This window comes from Dama dama, chromosome 4, assembly GCF_033118175.1.
Source record: "Dama dama isolate Ldn47 chromosome 4, ASM3311817v1, whole genome shotgun sequence".
Taxonomy (NCBI): domain Eukaryota; kingdom Metazoa; phylum Chordata; class Mammalia; order Artiodactyla; family Cervidae; genus Dama; species Dama dama.
In genome coordinates this window covers 21,856,082-21,873,310 of record NC_083684.1, presented here as the reverse complement: position 1 = coordinate 21,873,310, position 17,229 = coordinate 21,856,082, and the positions used below count along the sequence as shown (strand labels likewise).

Sequence of the window (17,229 nt, the reverse complement as noted above, 5' to 3'; positions counted from 1 at the left end):
TTCCAGTTGAGCTGTTTCAAATAGCAGCACTTTCACAGTGAAAGTGCTGCACTCGATATGCCAGCAAATTTGGAAAACTCAGCAGTGGTCGCAGGACTAGAAAAGGTCAGTTTTCATTCCAATCCCAAAGAAAGGCAATGCCAAAGAATGCTCAAACTACCACACAATTGCACTCATCTCACATGCTAGTAAAGTAATGCTCAAAATTCTCCAAACCAAGCTTCAATAGTATGTGAATATTAAACTTCCAGGTATTCAATCTGTATTTAAAAAAGGCAGAGGAGCCAGAGATCAAATTGCCAACATCCATTGGATCATTGAAAAAGCAAGAGAGTACCAGAAAAACATCTATGTATGCTTTATTGACTATGCCAAAGCCTTTGATTGTGTGGACCACAAGAAACTCTGGAAAATTCTTAAAGAAATGGGAATACCAGACCACTTGACCTACCTCTTGAGAAATCGGTTTGCAGGTAAGGAATCAACAGTTAGAACTGGACATGGAAGAACAGACTGATTCCAAATAGGAAAAGGAGTATGTCAAGGCTGTATATTGTCACCCTGCTTATTAACTTATATGCAGAGTACGTCAAGAGAAATGCTGGGCTGGATGAAGCATAAGCTGGAATCAAGATTGCCAGGAGAAACGTCAATAACCTCGGATATGCAGATGACACCACCCTTACGGCCGAAAGCGAAGAAGAGCTAAGGAGCCTCTTGAAAGTGAAAGAGGAGAGTGAAAAGTTTGGCTCAAAATTCAGCATTCAGAAAACTAAGATCATGACATCTGGTCCCATCACTTCATGGCACATAAATGGGGAAACAGTTAAAGCAGTGAGAGACTATATTTTTTGGGGCTCCAAAATCACTGCAGATGGTGCCTGCAGCCATGAAATTAAAAGACTCTTGCTCCTTGGAAGAGAAGTCATGACCAACCTCCATTCAGTTCAGTTCAGCCACTCAGTCGTGTCCTACTCTTTGCGACCCCATGAATCACAGCACGCCAGGCCTCCCTGTCCATCACCAAGTTCCAGAGTTTACTCAAACTCATGTCCATCGAGTCGGTGATGTCATCCAGCCATCTCATCCTCTGTCATTCCCTCCTCCTGCCCCCAATCCCTCCCAGCATCAGGATCTTTTCCAATGAGTCAACTCTTCACATGAGGTGGCCAAAGTATTGAAGTTCTGTGTATCGTCACCCTGCTTATTTAACTTCTATGCAGAGTACATCATGAGAAACGCTGGGCTGGAAGAAGCACAAGCCAGAATCAAGATTGCCGGAAGAAATATCGATAACCTCAGATATGCAGACGACACCACCCTTATGGCAGAAAGTGAAGAGAAACTAAAAAGCCTCTTGATGAAAGTGAAAGAGGAGAGTGAAAAAGTTGGCTTAAAGCTCAACATTCAGAAAACTAAGATCATGGCATCGGGTCCCATCACTTCATGGGAAATAGATGGGGAAATAGTGGAAACAGTGTCAGAGTTTATTTTTGGGGGCTCCAAAATCACTGCAGATGGTGATTGCAGCCGTAAAATTAAAAGACACTTACTCCTTGGAAGGAAAGTTATGACCAACCTCGATATCATATTAAAAAGCAGAGACTTTAGTTTGCCAACAAGGGTCCGTCTAGTCAAAGCTGTGGTTTTTTCCAGTATTCATGTATTGATGTGAGAGTCGGACTATAAAGAAAGCTGAGTATTGAAGAATTGATGCTTTTCAGTTGTGGTGTGGGAGAGGACTCTTGAGAGTCCCTTGGACTGCAAGGAGACACAACCAGTCCATCCTAAAGGAGATCAGTCCTGAGTGTTCATTGGAAGGACTGATGCTGAAGCTGACACTCCAATACTTTGGCCACCTCATGGGAAGAACTGACTCATTTGAAAACACCCTGATGCTGGGAGAGATTTAAGGCAAGAGGAAAAGGGGACGACAGAGGATGAGATGGTTGAATGGCATCACCGACTTGATGGACATGAGTTTGAGTAAACTCCGGGTGTTGGTGATGGACAGAGAGTCCTGGCGTGCTGCAGTCCATGGGGTGGCAAAGAATCAGATGTGACTAAGCAACTGAACTGAACTGAAAAATAGTTAAAATGCTTAGAATTTAAAGAACTGATGAATAAATGGCATATATTGAAAAGAAGTGAACCAATAATTAGTGGGTGTAATTAAAATTATTTTAGGCATTTCTAACCTTGTGTAATATGAAAGAAAACATTAAGTGAATGCTTGGTATGGAATTACTATACAACAAATGCTAAATATAATTTCTGAATATATGTTAATATTTTGTTATGAGCCTATGTTATGGGGTTAGGATTATAGTAATACAAACAAGTTGTATGAGTACTGCTTGGTTTGGGTTTTGTTGTCTTGTTCGGTATAGATGAGGCCCAGTATGTACTAAAAAAGAATGTAGAAGTTTATTGGGAAGAAGGTACTGTTGTAGAACACAGACCATTTGCATAGAGAAAATGTTCTCCTGTTGAATGCTTATTCTTTTTCCCTGATTCCACCTGCAAATAACTAATTATCCAATTATTTCTATTTTCCAAACACGTCAAAACTAAATTCACAGGTGAACCTTGTTTGCGATCTCCTTAATCAGATATTGTGTTGACAGTTAAGGTGGACTTAAATACCTTTTAATTGCTCTTCAGAGACAGCTTCTCTGTGCGTCTGTGTTGGACTGAAACATAGTACTGTGAAAAAAATAGCAAATTCTCACTAGAAGTAGAGAAGAATAGGAGATGGTACTTAAGACTACAATTCAGTTCAACCAGTATTTGGGAGCCAGGTCCTGGTTAGGCATTATAGATTCAAACTATTAATCAGGATACCCAGAATACACTCTCAGAGAGTTTCTCAAATAACTTTGTTGCAAACCAAGGTACTGTTAGTAGAGAAACATAATGAAACAGAGAAAAGACCTTTTGGAAGAAGCTGATTTATTTAGGGCCTTGACCAATGGGAATACCTTTGACATTGGAATATTCTGTACTGATGGGGGGTTATGGGGGCATGATTTTGTTTAAGCTTGCTCTTCTTTCTATAGTTCCCAGTAGTCTACAAGTGTGACCTTCCTGATTTTGATAAATGTACTAAGGTTATTATATTAGATGTTAACATTGGAGAAATTAAATGAAGGGTATATATACATTTTGCACTGTTGGTTTAGTGAGATAAAATTCATATCACATTTTTAAAGTTAACCATTATTGTGTACAGTTCAGTGATATTTAGAACATTTACAATGTCGTGCAATCATCACCTGGTTTCAATGGCTTTTCATCTATCCAAAAGAAACCCTGTATCCATTGAGCACTCATGCTCCCTTTCCCCTGTACTTCCACACTTGGTAACCACTAATCTGCTTTCTGTCTCTAGAATTTTCCTATTATGGGTATTTCATATAAACAAAATCATACAAGATGTGACCTTTTGACTTTGGTTTCTATCACATAGCATGTTTCAAAAGTCCATCCATATTGTACCATTTATCAGTACTCTGGTTGTTTTTCTGACTAAATATTATTTTCATTGTATGGCTATGACATCTTGTTTATCCATTCATCCATTGGTGGATATTTGGTGCTGCTGAGATCATTCATGTATCAGTATTGGTTTGAATACCTGTTTTTCAATTCCTATGGGTATATACCTAGGTATAGAAATGCAGGGTCAAATGGCAATTCAGTATCTGACTATTTGAAGAACTGCCAAACTGTTTTCCATGACTAAACATCATTTTATATTTCCACCACCAATGTGTAAGAGTTCCTATTTCTTTTAGCATTTTGATTCATGGAATTAATTTTTGGAATATGGTATGAGGTAGGGGATCTAAATTCATTCTTTTGCATGGCTCAAAACTTTGGAATTAATATTTTTAAAAGATAGCTATCATTCTCCACAGTCTTGAGAAAGTATCACTCATGAAAATATCAAGTTACTTTTCTTACACTTAAAGAATTAAAGATACTAATAAATGTAAGAGCTAAAACTATAAAACCCTTCAGTTCAATTCAGTTCAGTCACTCAGTCGTGTTCGACTCTTTGCGACCCCATGAATCACAGCATGCCAGGCCTCCCTGTCCATCACCAACACCCGGAGTTTACTCAAAGTCATGTCCATCGAGTCGGTGATGCCATCCAGCTGTCTCATCCTCTGTCGTCCCCTTCTCCTCCTGCCCCCAGCCCCTCCTAGCATCAGGGTCTTTTCCAATTAGTCAACTCTTCACATGAGGTGGGCAAAGTATTGGAGTTTCAGCTTCAGCATCAGTCCTTCCAATGAACACCCAGGACTGATCTCCTTTAGGATGGACTGGTTGGATCTCCTTGCAGTCCACAGGGCTCTCAAGAGTCTTCTCCAACACCACAGTTGAAAAGCATCAATTTTTCGGTGCTCAGCTTTCTTCACAGTCCAACTCTCACATCCATACATGACCACTGGAAAAACCATAGCCTTGACTAGACAGACCTTTGTTGGCAAAGTAACGTCTCTGCTTTTCAATAGGCTATCTAGGTTGGTCATGACTTTCCTTCCAAGGAGTAAGTATCTTTTAATTTCATGGCTGCAGTCACCATCTGCAGTGATATTGGAGCCCAGAAAAATAGTCTGACACTGTTTCCACTGTTTGCCCATCTATTTTCCATGAAGTGATAGGACCAGATGCCATGATCTTAGTTTTCTGAATTAATTTAAGCCAACTTTCTCACTCTCCTCTTTCACTGTCATCATGATGCTTTTTAGTTTCTCTTCACTTTCTGCTATAAGGGTGGTGTCATCTGCATATCTGAGGTTATTGATATTTCTCCTGGCAATCTTGATTCAAGCTTGTGCTTCTTAAAACCCTTAGAAAAAAGCATTTGGAAATGGATTCTTATACCTGATAGTAAAAGAAAAAAGCTACACAAGTTAAATTGGATGAATTGGATATATCAAAATAAAAAAAGATTTTATACAGCATGGGACATTGTCAAGAGACTGAAAAGACAGTGTACAGATTGGGAGAAAATATTGGCAAATCATGCACCAGATAAAGATCTAGGATCTAGTCTACATAAATAAATTCTTAAATTTATTGCTCAAAGCAATAAATTACTCAATTTAAAAATAGGCAAAGAATTTGATTAGACATTTCTCCAAAGATGTACAAATGGCCATTAAGCACATGAGAACATGGTCAACATCACTAGACATCAGGAAAATAGAAATCAAAACCATAAGTATCTTTCAGGATACCTATAATAAAAGAAAGGGACTGTAGTAAGTGTTTACAGTGGAATGAAGATCTTGCAACACCCGTACATGGCTAGTGAGAATGTTGGATGATGAAGCCACTTTGGAAAATCGTTTGACAGTTCTTCAAAAAGTATGGAATTGCCATGTGACTCAGGAACTCTACTCTTAGGTATACTCAGAAAAATCAAAAACATATGTATATGTCCACAGAAAAACTTGTGCGTGAGTATTCATAACAGCATTTACTTTTACTAGTCAAGAGAGGAAACAAGTCAGATGCCGATCAACAGTTAAATACAGTAACAATGTTCCGAAATTAGATTGTGGTGATGGCTGCACATATTACACATGGCGAACATCTCAGAAACCACCAAATGGTGCAGTTTAAAGGAGTAAAGTTTAGAGTATGTAAAAAACACTAACAATAAATGAATTTTTAAAGTATCTCGCAGAAATTTTTGTTTTAAAACAGTACTCATTTGCTGTTTACCCTAAGAAAAAACAATTTTTTTTTTTTTTTAGAAATTTATCATGGCATCCTGCATTGACCACTAAAAATAAAATGCGAATTCCACATTCTCATGCATTCATTGATCTGACTGAAGATTTTACAGCAGGTGAGTTGCACATAAATGTAAAATATTTCTTTTAGGATGCCAAAGAATGGTGAGATATTTGCTGTGTTCCTAGTAAACATTTGCTGTTGAATTGAACATTGAAACCAAAATGTGAAAAGGTTACAAGGAAGTCAGTGATATCAGGAAAATGTAAAAAGTACTGGATGTAATAAAATATACCTTTAGTTATTTTTTGCTGTTTGTTAATCATTATCAAAATTTGAATTATTGACTAATAAATGCTGTATATTTAATTATAAGAAAAATATTTAGCTTATGTATTAAAAATTGAAAAGATTGTTTTTAACTTTTATTATGAAAAATGTTAAATACAGAAAAGTAAGCAGAATAGTATGATATACACATGTTTAATCATGGCCTAGCTTCAACAATAATCAATAGATGGCTAATCTTGTTTCATCTGTATAATCACCCATGAGCCCCTAGCACCTAAATAATTCTATCATTTCAACATTTTATCATTTCATTTATAAATATTTCAATCTGTAGTCATGTCCAACTCTTTGCAACCACATGGGCTGTAGCCTGCCAGGCTCCTCTGTCCATGGAATTGTCCAGGCAAGAATACTGGAGTGGATAGCCATTCTCTTCTACAGGGGATCTTCTTGACACAGGGATCAAACCCGGATCTCCTGCATTGCAGACAGATTCTTTCCTGTCTGAGCCACTAAGACAGGTTGTTAATTTTTAACAACCTCAAGATCATTTTCGAACTTAACAAAAAATTGAACAAAATTATCTTAATTTTTGTTGTTCAATTGCTAAATTCTAAGTCGCTATGCCTTGAGACTCCCTAGACTGCAGCAGGGCAGGCTCTTCTGTACTCCACTGTCTCCCAGAGTTTGCTCAGATTCATGTCCATTGAGTTGATGATGCCATTCAGCCATCTCATTCTCTGTTACCCCCTCCTCTTCCTGCCGTTAATCTTTTCCAGCACCAGGATCTTTTCCAGTGAATCACCTCTTTGCATCAGATGGCCAAAGTATTGGAGCTTTAGCTTTAGCATCAGTCCTTCCAGAACCACAGTTCAAAAGCATCAGTTCTTTAGCATTCAGCCTTCTTTATGGTCCAACTCTCACATCTGTACAGGACTACTAGGAAAACCATAGCTTTGACTATGCAGATGTTTGTCGGCAAAGTACTATCTCTGCTTTTTAATATGCTGTCTAGGTTTGTCATATGTTTCTCTCCAAGGAGCAAGAGTCTTTTAATTTCGTGGTTGTAGTCACCATCTGCCCTGATTTTGGAGCCCAAGAAAAGAAAACCTGTCTCTGCTTCCACTCTTCCCCCTTCTATTTGCCATGAAGTGGTGGGACTGGATATGATGATCTTAGCTCTCCTTTTTCACCCTCATCAAGAGACTCTCATTCCTCTTTGATTTTTGCTATTAGAGTGATATCTGCATATCTGAGGTTGTTGATATTTCTCCTGGCAATCTTGATTCCAGCTTGTGAGTCATCCAGCCCGACATTTCACATGATGCACTCTTCATAGAAAGAAGTTAAATAAGCAAGGTGACAGTGTACAGCCTTGTCATAATCCTTTCCCAGTGTTGTTCCATGTCTGGTTCTAACTCTTGCTTCTTGACCTGCACACAGGTTTCTCAGGAGACAGGTAAGGAGGTCTGGAATTCCCATCTCTTTAAGAATTTTCCACAGTTTGTTATGATCCACACAGTCTAAAAGGCTTTGGCATAGTCAATAAAGCAGAAGTAAATGTTTTTCTGGAATTTTCTTGCTTTCTCCATGATCCAGCGAATGTTGGCAGTTTGATGTCTGGTTCCTTTGCCTTTTCTAAACCCAGCTTTTACATCTGTATGTTTTCGGTTCATGTACTGCTAAATCTTAGCTTGAAGGATTTTGAGCATAACCTTGGTGGCATGTGAAATGAGTACAATTGTACAGTAGTAGTTTGAACATTCTTTAGTATTGCTTTTCTTTGGGATTGGAATGAAACATGACTTTTTCCCTTGCAATGTTATGAACTTCCTTCCATAGGTGCTTAAGCACTCTTTTTGCCAGTTCTCATCTCTTGAATCTGTTTGTGACCACTGTATAATCATAAGGGATTGATTTAGTTCATACCTGAAAGGCCTAGTGGTTTTCCCTACTTTCTTCAATTTAAACCTGAATTTTGCAATGAAAACTTCATGATCTGAGCCACAGTCAGCTTCAGGTCTTGTTTCTGCTGACTGTATATAGCTTCTCCATCTTTGACTGCAAAGAATATAATCAGTCTGATTTCAGTATTGTCCATCTGGTGATGTTCCTGTGTACAGTTGTCTCTTGGGTTGTTGGAGAAGAGTGTTTGCTATGACCAGTGCAGTCTCTTGGCCAAACTCTGTTAGCCTTTACCCTGCTTCATTTTGTACTCCCAAGGCCAAACTTGATTCTGTTAATATCAAAGACTTATTCACTATTCAAAATGCCCTAATGCTCTCCTAAATGTTGTTTATCAGATTAGGTCAACAAGGTACATCAGTCAGTCAATTCAGCCGCTCAGTCGTGTCCTACTCTTTGCAACCCCATAGATTGCAGCACGCCAGGCTTCCCTGTCCATCACCAGCTCCCAGAGCCTACTCAAACTCATGTCCTTTGCTTCGGTGATGCAATCCAACAATCTCATCCTCTGTCGTCCCCTTCTCCTCCCGCCTTCAGTCTTTCCCAGCATCAGGGTCTTTTCCAGTGAGTCATTTCTTCTCATCAGGTTCATACATACGTAGAAGAAACAGAATTTTTTCAAAGTTGGATTTTGCCAACTCTGTCCTCATGGTGTTAATATGTTAATATGATGATGTCATCTGTTATTTCCTGTAAGCCAGTGATTAGATTTGGAGTCTTGATCAAAATCAGTCTCTTTTTAGTTGAGACTACTTACCAGGTGTTGATTTTTGTTTCAGCTCATTAGGAAACACATGATTAGGTTCTCTCTTTTGTGTGATTAAGTCATCAGTAACTTCAGTTTTCTTCAGCATGGACCGTTCATTATATTGCTCTCCTAATGGTTTGAGCAGCTATTGATGATCATTGTCAAGTCTTACTTTCTCAAAAGGAAATATAAAATTATAGCACCCTAAATATGTCACTCCTCAGCATATATTATTAGCTGGGATTTCCTATTAAAAAAATAAAGAACTTCTTTCATTATCTTTTTATTCACTCAAAGTACATTTCGGACAGGTAGGTTAAATGCATGAATTTTCTTGTGTCTCATTTTTTTTTCCAGTTTTTTCTTTTAATTTGGTAAAATGCACATAACCTAAAATTTACCATTTAGTGACCATTTTAAAGTGTATGTTTCAGTAATATTAAATACAGTCATAGTATTTACATGTCATCCAACTCTTTTCATCTTGTAAAATTGAAACTTTATACCATTAATTAATAATTCCTCATTTTCTCTTTCCCCCAGCCTGTGGTAACCACTGTTCTACTTTGGTTTTTGACTATTATAAGTACTGCAAATAAGTGAAATCATATAGTGTGTATTTAGTTTGTAACTGGCTTATATCACTTAGCATGATATCCTTGAGATTTATCCATGTTGTAGCATATGTCAGAATTTTCTTCCTTTTTAAAGCTGAATTTTGTATAACCGTATTTTCCTCAACTTCCATATTTAACTATTGTAAATAATGCTGCTATGATTGTTGATATACAAACATCATTTAGAGATCCTTCTGTCAGTTCTTTTCGGGTATATATCCAGAAGTGGAATGGTTGGATCCTATGATAATTTTGTGAGGAATGACCATCACAGCAACTTTATTGTTTCGCATTCTCACCAACAGTTTAGTTTCCAGTTTTTCCACATACTTGCCAATATTTGTTGTTTTCTGTATTTTTTTTTTATACTTGGCATTCTAATAGGTTTAGTGTGGTATCACATTGTAGTGCGCTGTTTTTGGTTTTTGTTTGTTTCACCATCCCACATGGCTTGCAGGATTAGTTCCCTAACAGGAATTGAGAGGTTGAACCTGGCCACAGCAGTGAAAGTGCCAGGTTCTAATCACTGGACTGCCAAGGAATTCCCTCATGGTAGTTTTGATTTGCATTTTTCCTAATGACTGGTGATGTTGAGCACCTTTTCATGTGCTTATTGGCTCTTTGCAGATCTCTTTTTGAGAAATGTGTATTTAAGTCCTGTGCCCATTTCATAATTTTGTTGGCTCTTTGCTATTATTGAATTTCAGTTATTCTCTATTTAGAGTTTTGCTTCCTCATCAGATTTACAAATATTTTCTCTCATTCTGTGGGATACCTTTTTACTCCATTGATAGTGTCTTTGGATGCAAAAAAAAAATACTAATTTTATGAAGTCCAGTTTTTCTGTTGTTTCTTTGTTGCCTGTGCCTTTGTTGTCCTACCAAAGAAATTATTGCCAGTTTCACCATTATGAAGCTTTTACCCTATATTTTCTTTAAGAGTTTTATAATTCTTTCTCTTACATTTAGAGCTTTCATCCATTTTGAGTTAATTTATGTATATGTTGTTAGATAAGGTTCCAGTTTAATTTTTTGGCATGGATACCCAGTTTTCCTTGTAACATTTATTTAAAAGACTTGTCATTCCCACATTAAGTAGTCTTAACCACTCTTGTCAAAATTCATTTTACCATATACTCAAGGGTTTGTTTTTGGGTTCTCTGATCTTTATGGTCCCCCGTCTTTATGCTAGTACCACACTGTTTTGATTACCAAAGCCTTGTGATATATTTAGTAATCAGAAAGTGTGAGTCTTCCAACTTCATTCTTTTTCCACATTGTTTTGACTCTTTGAGGTGGTCCCTTGAGATTCTACATGAATTTTAGGACAGGTTTGTTTAGTTTTTTTTTTCGTATCTATGAGAAGTGCCATTGGAATTGTGATAAGGATCAGTCTGAATCTATAGGTCACTTTGGGTAATATTGCTTTTCAGTTCATGAAAATGCAGTGTGTTCTCATTCATTCGTCTTCTTAATGATTTAACATTGCTTTGTAGTTTCTATTCTACAAGTCTTTCACCTCCTTGGTTAATACTTAAGTATTTTATTCATTTTGACCTATTGTAAATAAAATCTTTTCTTAACTTCCTTTTTGGATTTTATGTTTTAAGTGTATAGGAATGCAACTGATTTTTGCATGTTAATTTTGTATCCTGCTACTTTTCTGAATTCGTTTATTAGTCCTAATGGGTTTGTTGTTGTTGTTTTTTTTGTAGAATTTTTAGGGTTTTCTGTTTATAAGTTCATATCATCTATAAAGAGATAATTTTGCTTTTCTCTTTCTAACTTGGATGCCTTTTGTTTCTTTTTCTCTTATTTCTTATTCTTCCAATTATTTTGTAGCCAGTTTTCAAACACTTCTAATCTGCTTTTACAATTCTATCTTTATATAGTATACTAATAGCAAATGAGTGAAGCCTGCCTGGTGGTTGCTAAATGTAATAAATTTTCCTCCCTTTAAAAGTATTTCATCATTAAACTCCTAAAATTTATTTGAAAAGCAAATAGCTAATAATATTTTATAACTGAAACTTCTTATTCTAGATGACTATAAGTTTTATTAGAGCATTTTCATTATTAAGGTACAGTTCGCAAAGTTAAGAAAATTTTAGTGTTTGAATTTACTTTGGATTTCACTTTTTAAAACATACTAGGTCACAGATTGAGCCTTTTGCTCTGTAAGTTTTTCATGGTTCTAAGAGTTTAGGTTCCTAAACCAGAGCTCAGATTGGAAAGAAGAGACTTTAAGAAAAGAGAGGTTACTTCTATTGTGGCATATAAGTATGCTGAATCATGTGAAAACAGAAAAATAAGGGTTTTTGTACATTGTCCTGGAAATTGTCTTAAAAGCTTGTTTTTTCAAGATAAGGATATTCTGTAGTTATAGGCTCATGTTCTATTATCTCATTCCATTTAATATTAGACTTCCCTCAACATACTGCCTCTGCCTTTAAGTAACTTTTTTAATTCATTTATTTATTAGTTATTTTCAGCTGTGCTTGCCTTCTTTGCTGCACTTGGACTTTCCCTGTAGTGAGTGGGCTCCTCATTACCGTGGCTTCTCTTGTGGAGAATGCATTCTAGAGCTTGCAGGCTTCAGTAGCTGTGCTTCATGGGGTTTAGAATGCTGGCTTAGTAGCTGTGGCACATGGGTCTTAGTTGCCTTGTGGCATATAGTATCTTCCTGAACCAGGAGTTGAACCAATATTCAGTTCATTGTAAGGCAGATTCTTAACCATGGAAGCCCAATTTTTTTTTTTTTTAATGAAAGAGTAATTATGGTTATTGTCAGATGTTGGAAAATATATCCCAAAAGATAAAGGGTATCTCAATAGATTTTTGTTTTATTTTAAAATGATGTGATTACAATTTATTTCATTACAGCAATTGGAATATCCAAAAGTAAATGTATATAATTTCTGTAAAGCATATTTTTACTTACTGAACTACTGGTGAACTTCACTAATTTATTCATAAAAGCTGTGACTGCACTGGTAATGTGAACACAGATATGTGATTTCAAGATGTATTTTTCAAAGAAATAACACCAAGACATTTTTAGTTCTGCTTTATTCTTCCATCCTACAATCAATACCCAAGAATGAGGAATGAAAGAGACTATGGATAGAGCTGCTGGCCTTAAGTACAGCTGTGAAAATGGTGAAACCTTTCCTGAGGTTCCTTCACCAGTACTGTTCTTGCCCTCTTTCACCCTTAGGGGCTCTGGTGATATCACTCTCTTTCCTTCAGTCAGCTGATGCTCTCAGTCTGACACCCAATTGCCCTGAATTTTTCACAACATTAATTTCATCCTTTGCAGTAAACTTTTCTCTTACATTTATCCAAAAAAAACTTTTGCTGGGTATCTGCATAGCCTGAGTGGTAAACCAGTGAAAACAAGGTAAAGATTTGCTGCTGCAGATTTTCCCTGGCCACACAGCACATGAATTTCAAAAGAGGCCTTAAGTCCCTTGGCTCAGAGGTTAAAGCATCTGCCTGGAATGCAGGAGAACCGGGTTCGATCCCTGGGTCGGGAAGATCCCCTGGAGAAGGAAATGGCAACCCACTCCAGTATTCTTGCCTGGAGAATCCCATGGAGGGAGGAGCCTGGTAGGCTACAGTCCATGGAGTCTCAAAGAGTCAGACACAACTGAGCTACTTCACTTTCACTTTCACTTTAAGTCCCGTGAGCATTGAGTAATATAAAAATAATTACCACTTTATCAGAGTCAATAGGAAGATATTTTGTGGTGGGCAGTTTTCTCCACTGCCGCTTAAATCAGATCTCCTAGATAACTACAGTGCTACATGGTTTCCACATGGAACCAAAGTAGACAGGATGAACCCAGATCTTTAAAAGCCCTCCTGAGGTGGGTCTTTGTCCTCTTCTCTTGCTTCTTGGGATCTTTCATCCTGTACATCCTGCTGAGTGACTAGCCTCAAGCATTAAGGGCCCCGGCCACTCTTCTGTCAGAAACCTTCCCTGGTTCCTCATTACTTACCAGATGCTTTCTAAACTTCAGTTGTATTTTCTAAATGTCCTGTGGACTGGGTCTGTCCTGCCTTTCTGGTCACTTGTTTGATTATACCCAAGATGAGCTGGGGTTGTTTTGTTCTGGTTGGTTTGTTTTAATTACACATATGAGAGATCATATGGGTATTTGTCTTTCTCTTGTCTGACTTATTTCACTTATCTTAGAGAATGGCCATTAAAATATTTTTGGTGCTTTTATGTTTTTGCACTTAAATCTTTGATCCAGTGGAATTTTCTTCTTGTTATTTTTGTTATATCTTTAGATACACGTCTCTCTGAATTGATAGTGGTAAAAAATCTACCTGGCAAGGTGGGAGACACGGGTTCAATCCCTGGGTCAGGAAGATCCTTGGAGGAGGAAATGGCAACCCACTACAGTATTCTTGCCTGTAAAATCCATGGAACAGAGGAGCCTCGGGGAGCTATAGTCCATGGTGTCACAAAGAATCAGACATGACTAACCATGCACTGAGCCAGAGGGTTCATTATTCAGTAGCACAGACCTCTTTCTAATTGTGCCTTGTTATTGAGGAATTAATTTCTGCACTTATTTACTTGCGTCCTGCCTTACAGAGCATGTGTGTCACCAAATCCTTCTTACAGATTTGCCATAAATAAAAGGAACTGTCTGAATCATTGGTTGTTTAAACAAGATATTTATTATAGTTAAAAGTAGGCTCTCTTTAAAAGGAATATCATAAATAGTGGCATTAAAATTTTAACAAATTACAACATAGGAAACATAACCTTTGTTTTCTGGAATCAAAACTCTATGCCTTGGGCAGGTATTGGAGAAACAGAATTTAAACTTCTCAGTCAAAAGTTTATATCTTAGTCTCTTGAGGGTTTTAATTTGTTAGTTAAATATTCAGTTTTTCTGGATGTTAACACATTTCTCTTCTAGCAGAAGTGGCAACTGGGACAGCCGAAGGATAAGCTTGTATGTCCTGAAGGAATTGGAAGGAAAGGTCTTTCTTTGTATCTTCTCTGAGGTTTCTACACCACCATGTTGATGGCCCTTATATATTAGGTGCCTTGCTCGTATTTGGCAGCTGGGGACCTCCTGATCTCTTCTGGCTCAGTCAGAGCTTCATAGTCTTCCCTGGCTGACTTGATCATGCCTTGAATCCAATCTTGTTTTAATGGATTCCTCTGAAGCTCCACCTCTTCTATTCAGCCTTCTCTTGAATTATCCATTGTTCTTCCTTTACCATTGCTTTCATTTAACTTGCACCATTGTGGCCCATGAAAGAGCCACTGGCCCTCAACTTAATTATGGTTTGTATTCACCACAGGTGGTCTTAAGTCCCTTTGCTACACATGAAAATCAAGGGAAGTTTGAAAGTACTAGGTTAGAACCTCTATAATTTGTGTTCTGTTCTGTGAGAATAACCCTTACACATAGCCCTATCATCTCAGAAAGACAGGCTCCTCCCTGAACTCCATTAGGAAGCAGGGACTTTAAATTCTTTCTTTCTGGCTAATGACTCAAAAATTGCCAGTTTTAGGAAAGCTGAATATTGGCTCTTTTTTTTTTGCCATCCTATTTGATAACCCTAATCTTTGCCAATGCTTGCAGTTCTCTAAGTGTGATCTCATTCTCTCCCAAGTGCACAATAGAGTTTTTCAGAAATTTTAAAATATAATGATTTTATCATTCTGACAGCATGTGTGTGCTTATGTAGTCTTATGTTTTAAAAATGTTTCAGTATTAAGGTTTGATATAGTAAATTATGTCAATATAGTATCAATAGGTCAATAGGTATAGCTCACATAAACAAAACATCTTTGGGGTCCTCAATAATTTTTAAGAGTGTGGAGAGATCCTGCCACCAAAAAGCTTGAGAACTGCTGCCCTAAGCAAATGGATGCTTCTAGCTGACTGGGGTCACTGTACAAAGTAATGAGAAAGAGTAATGTAATATCCTTCATACATACATACATTTATCAAACAAAGATAAGATCTTGGTTGTGACAAGTGAGATAGATCATAGCAATCCGTCTAAGCATTCCCCACCCCTCTTTTTATTCCTGCCAAATAATTATCAGGGTTCTAGTATCTGACATGCAGCCAAATGGAGGAATTCAGAGGCTGATCTATTGGTGAGGTGTTCATTTCCTTCAGATGGATTCTCAGAAGTAGAATTGCTGAGTCATATGGTAGTCCTATTTTTAATTTTTGAGGAACCGCTGTGTTATTTTCCATAGTGGCTATACCAATTTATAATCTTACCAGGAGTGCCCAACGGTTCCTTTTTCTTCACATCCCCACTAGCATTTGTTAATCTGTCTTTTTGATGCTCACCGTTCTAACAGGTATGAGGTGATATCTCACTGTAGTTTTGATTTGCATTTCAGTGTTTCCTGGAAATTTCTTTAATATCACAAATACTTTTTCACTAATTCATCAGTTTCAATAATTACTTACTGAGCCACTGCTCTGTGAGGCGTTATACCAGAAACCAAGGGTTCAAAGATAAAAAACAAGATCTCCAGACTTAAGAGCTACAATAGCATGAATCTCGAGGATGGCATTATAGCAAGATATCATTGCATTCATGCTGTATTCAGAAGTTTAAACTTGATTTTAAGCATATTAATTTGTGTCTTAAATGTTTTAAAATTCAACAGAATTTCAGACTCAGATACACTTTAATACTTGAGAGTATCTTTCATTTGTAGTACATTTATGGAGCTATACAAGATTCTTATATTTCTTTCCTTGCACACCCATGCTAATCTCATCACTTCAAGAATCATCTGCATTTGATGACTCCCAGATTTATATATCTCTAGGCAGTGCCTCCCTACAAATTCCAAGATCACATATCCAAATATCTACCAGCCATAACTACATCTATGTCTCATAAGACAGTTCAGACCCTGTTTCCCAGATTTCTACCTCCTCAACCAATAATCTTCCCATCTCCCTCAGTGGCAACCCTGTCCTTCTGGTTCCACTGTCAAAATGCTAGAGTCATCCTCGCCACCTCTTTCTTTCACACCCAACATCAAGTCTGTCTTGCAATATTCTTCATTCTACTTTCAGAATAAATCCACACCTGACCACTTTCACCACCTCCACTGTAACCATCTTGGTCCAAGAAAATGTCATTTCTCACCTTAATTATTATAGTTACTGTTCCCCTGCTTCCACCCTTGTCCTCCTACCCTGTTTTCAACATGTGAGCTGCTATAATCCTTTAAAAATGAAAATCAGGTCATATCACTCTTTCTAAAGTTTTCCAGTTTGTTGTTGTTGTTGTTGTTTTTACATTTAGAGTACTAGCCAAAGTCCACAAAATGGCCTACTATAGGCCCCACATACTTTGGGCCACAATGACCTCTCTGACTTTCCATTTTATTTTTCTACTTGATGCTTTGCACTGAACATGCTAAACTCCTTGCTGTTTCTTAAACACTGCAAACAAGCTTGGGATATGTGGCTATTTTCTCTACCTGGAATATTATTCCTCCAGATATCCATATCACCTCTTTAAACTTTTTTCTCCAGATTAACTTTACTGCCATCACATCTTCACTCACCTGTCATTTTATTTGCCAATAAGGCCTGCTGTATCTGAAATTACAATGTTCAAGCACTCCCCTTTGCGCTTTGCTTTCATTTTTCTCAAAAGCACTTTCACCTGCTGAAATACTATATACTTATCTTTGTTATGTCTTCTCTTACTATGTCATAAGTACCATGAGGGCAGGGATTCTTTTGTTGTTCTGTTCACTGTTGTCTCTTCAGTGCCTAGAACAGTGCCTGGCACCACGTAGGGGTTTGATGGATGTCTGTTGAATAGTAACAATTTGGGCAGC

General features: G+C 37.4%; 1 protein-coding gene across 1 annotated transcript in view; it reads left to right on the top strand.

The window, feature by feature from the left end:
• The window catches only part of ITFG1 (integrin alpha FG-GAP repeat containing 1), a 306,823-nt gene that overhangs the window by 32,139 nt on the left and 257,455 nt on the right, over nucleotides 1-17,229 (top strand). The window contains exon 6 of the mRNA XM_061138443.1: nucleotides 5,772-5,866. Coding sequence (XP_060994426.1) covers nucleotides 5,772-5,866 — 95 coding nt within the window. The remainder of the gene's footprint in view (nucleotides 1-5,771; nucleotides 5,867-17,229) is intronic.